Source organism: Propithecus coquereli, unplaced genomic scaffold (genome assembly GCF_000956105.1).
Source record: "Propithecus coquereli isolate 6110/MARCELLA unplaced genomic scaffold, Pcoq_1.0 Scaffold299, whole genome shotgun sequence".
In the NCBI taxonomy this organism is placed as follows: domain Eukaryota; kingdom Metazoa; phylum Chordata; class Mammalia; order Primates; family Indriidae; genus Propithecus; species Propithecus coquereli.
Genome location: NW_012148607.1, coordinates 2,288,585 through 2,291,221, shown reverse-complemented (window position 1 = coordinate 2,291,221; position 2,637 = coordinate 2,288,585). Strand labels below are relative to the sequence as shown.

General features: G+C 36.3%; 1 protein-coding gene across 1 annotated transcript in view; it reads right to left on the bottom strand.

Annotated features, from left to right (window-relative positions):
• The window catches only part of TESK2 (testis-specific kinase 2), an 86,273-nt gene extending 85,584 nt beyond the window's left edge, over positions 1–689 (bottom strand). The window contains exon 1 of the mRNA XM_012648968.1: positions 574–689. Within this exon, the coding sequence (XP_012504422.1) occupies positions 574–668 (95 nt within the window). The 5' untranslated portion in view covers positions 669–689. The remainder of the gene's footprint in view (positions 1–573) is intronic.
• Positions 690–2,637: the final 1,948 nt, after the last annotated feature.

Below are 2,637 nucleotides of genomic sequence, written 5' to 3'. Positions count from 1 at the left end.
GGCAGAAGGATTGCTTGAGCCCAGGAGTTTGAAGTTGCTGTGAGCTAGGATGATGCCATGGCACTCTAGCCTGGGTAACACAGTGAGACTTTGTCTCCAAAAAAAAAAAAATAATAATTCTAAAAGGCAAACTGCATCTCCTCAAGTGAGTGCTAAAATTAAGGGTAGATAGTTTGAGGGCATAATTTCACTTTTATTTTCACTCACTGATTTAATTATGATTCCTCATAAAGCAGTTAGGAAAATTAAATAGCCACATGAAGATCAGTCTTTTCTCTATGATAAATTACTAATCAGCAATAGGAAACAACTGTTGAATGAGTTGCTACTAATGTTCTAATCAGAGTAAAACAACTTGACAGACAGAGGAAGTTGCTTTATTAAATGCAGTTAATTACCAGGAAATTAAGTCTCAGTGAGTAGAAAAAGACGTAGAGTATCACTAAATACCCAGCAAGACAGATTCAGCATGAGAAATCTTGAATCCGTCTCTTTAGCTGTCAGTGCTATTCTAGCAAGCCTCCAATGTTTTAGCTTTCTCACTGGTCTCCAAAAGGAAGGAAAAGCCATTACCTAAGGATGTTGGGATGGGAGAGTCGATTCATGAGCTGCACTTCTTTCAACATGTTTGCCCGGTTGCTGCTCAACGTGTTCATTTTAAGAGCCATCACCTGACCAGAAGCTCGGTGGCGCACCTAGCAAATAAAACAAACCAAGAAAAGAGGGTCAAAGGGTAGCAGTTATACATAAGGTCAAAGTCTCCAAATGTAGAACATGCCAAGATATGTTAGTGCCAGTTTAGATAAAATGACATCCAATTACATTAACGTCTCACTTCCATTAATGAAGATGAATTTATTCTATCCAAGACCAAAATTGTTTCACATTGTGTTGACCAGAAAAACATCGTTAATAACATCTCAAGAAATCACATCTTTTTTTTAATACTTTAGGAAAAATATGCGGGAAAGTTTTTAGGCTGCTTCCTTATGACTGACATCAGTGAGTCTTACGATACCAACAGAAAAATTCCCTTCTGTGGAACTTTTAAGTGTGCACAAAAAAGATATATGCATAAGCCTTATATAATGCTTCATGAACTATAAAACTGTCTTTATAAGACACTAAACCTACATACTGAAAGTCTCCCCCAAGCCCCATAAAAATATATCTATAAGAAAAAAAGCATTGTATGTTAAACATAGAAAAAAGTCAGTGAAACTTTTATAGCTAATATTGTATTAACTCTACCCAAATAACATTATAATTATTTAAACATATTCAAGTTAAATACAACAAACACGGGCCACACCACTAGCACCATCATAGTGCACTGCAGCCTCTAACACCTGGGCTCAAGACATCCTCTTGCCTCAGTATGCAGCATGCCCACTAGCTACAAAAGTCTACTTCTAAAAGCATTCATCCTCTGTAGAATTCAATCTATTTTCCATGTGTAAATATTGTTTGATCATTTCGATGCACACTGCACAGGTTTAAAAAACATAATACTTTACTTGTAAAAAAAAAAAAAAAACTATGTTTTCACCCTCTAAATGTGGTCTCAGTAGTAGCAAAATGAGACTACCAGGGGAAATATTTTATCTTACTCAAAAGAAACTCCATTATTCACTGAGATGTGTGTGTTCCCTGCTGAGGAATTATGAATGAGGCAGTACAAAAATCTCACTACTTTCTGATTAAAAAAAAATTCACTTCAGAACTTGCGCAACAGAGAGGACTTGATATACAAAAATGTCATCATCCTATGAACTTTAGGAATATTATTTCAATATGTTATACTTGATCACATGTGAATTCCAATAGAAAATGTGACAACCTATTTCACTCTTTAACCTCCAGAAATTCCTTGTAATGACAATAGCCCCAGAAGTTTAATACAGCTTTTAAAACAGGACAGACATCACAGCTTATCTTAGAATTCAAAGAAATAATATTTTGGAGGCCATAAAGAAGAGGGGAAGTGGGATTGAGGCAAAACACTCAGAGCCACAGGAACCCTGATCAGAAAAACTGAGGTAGAGCACTGGCTGCCTCTCTCCTCTTCTAGATCACTGAGTGAGATTTGGAACCCAACTCTCTTCTCAGTGCATCAATGATTCTGTTGTCATGCACCTCGTGATTGATGAAAGAGAAGTAGCTTCCCTTTTCAGATCCTGCATGGATAAGTAAAAAGAAACATTTATATACAAAGAGCTCACTGACAGTATTTTTCCAATTCTATTTACAGACGACATCTGTGTTTTAATAAGAGCTCTCCATCTTTTTTTTTCTATTATCTGAAACCTATCATGCTAAGCTTTTATCAAAATGTCTGCTTTTAAGAAAGTTTGATATTAAAATAATGTGTGAAATTCAGAGATAGCTGCATTTCAGACTAATCAGAAAAAAACTCACTTCCTTAAGCAAGTGGACGAGATGTTGAACATGTACATAACTCACTGTATTTTATCCTTCATCTGTATAAAATATTCTTCCTCTTCTCGTCTCTTTTTTTTTTTTTGAGACAGAGTCTCATTCTTTTGCCTGGGCTAGAGTGAGTGCTGTGGCATCAGCCTAGCTTACAGCAACCTCAAACTCCTGGGCTCAGGTGATCCTTCTGCCTCAGCCTCCCAA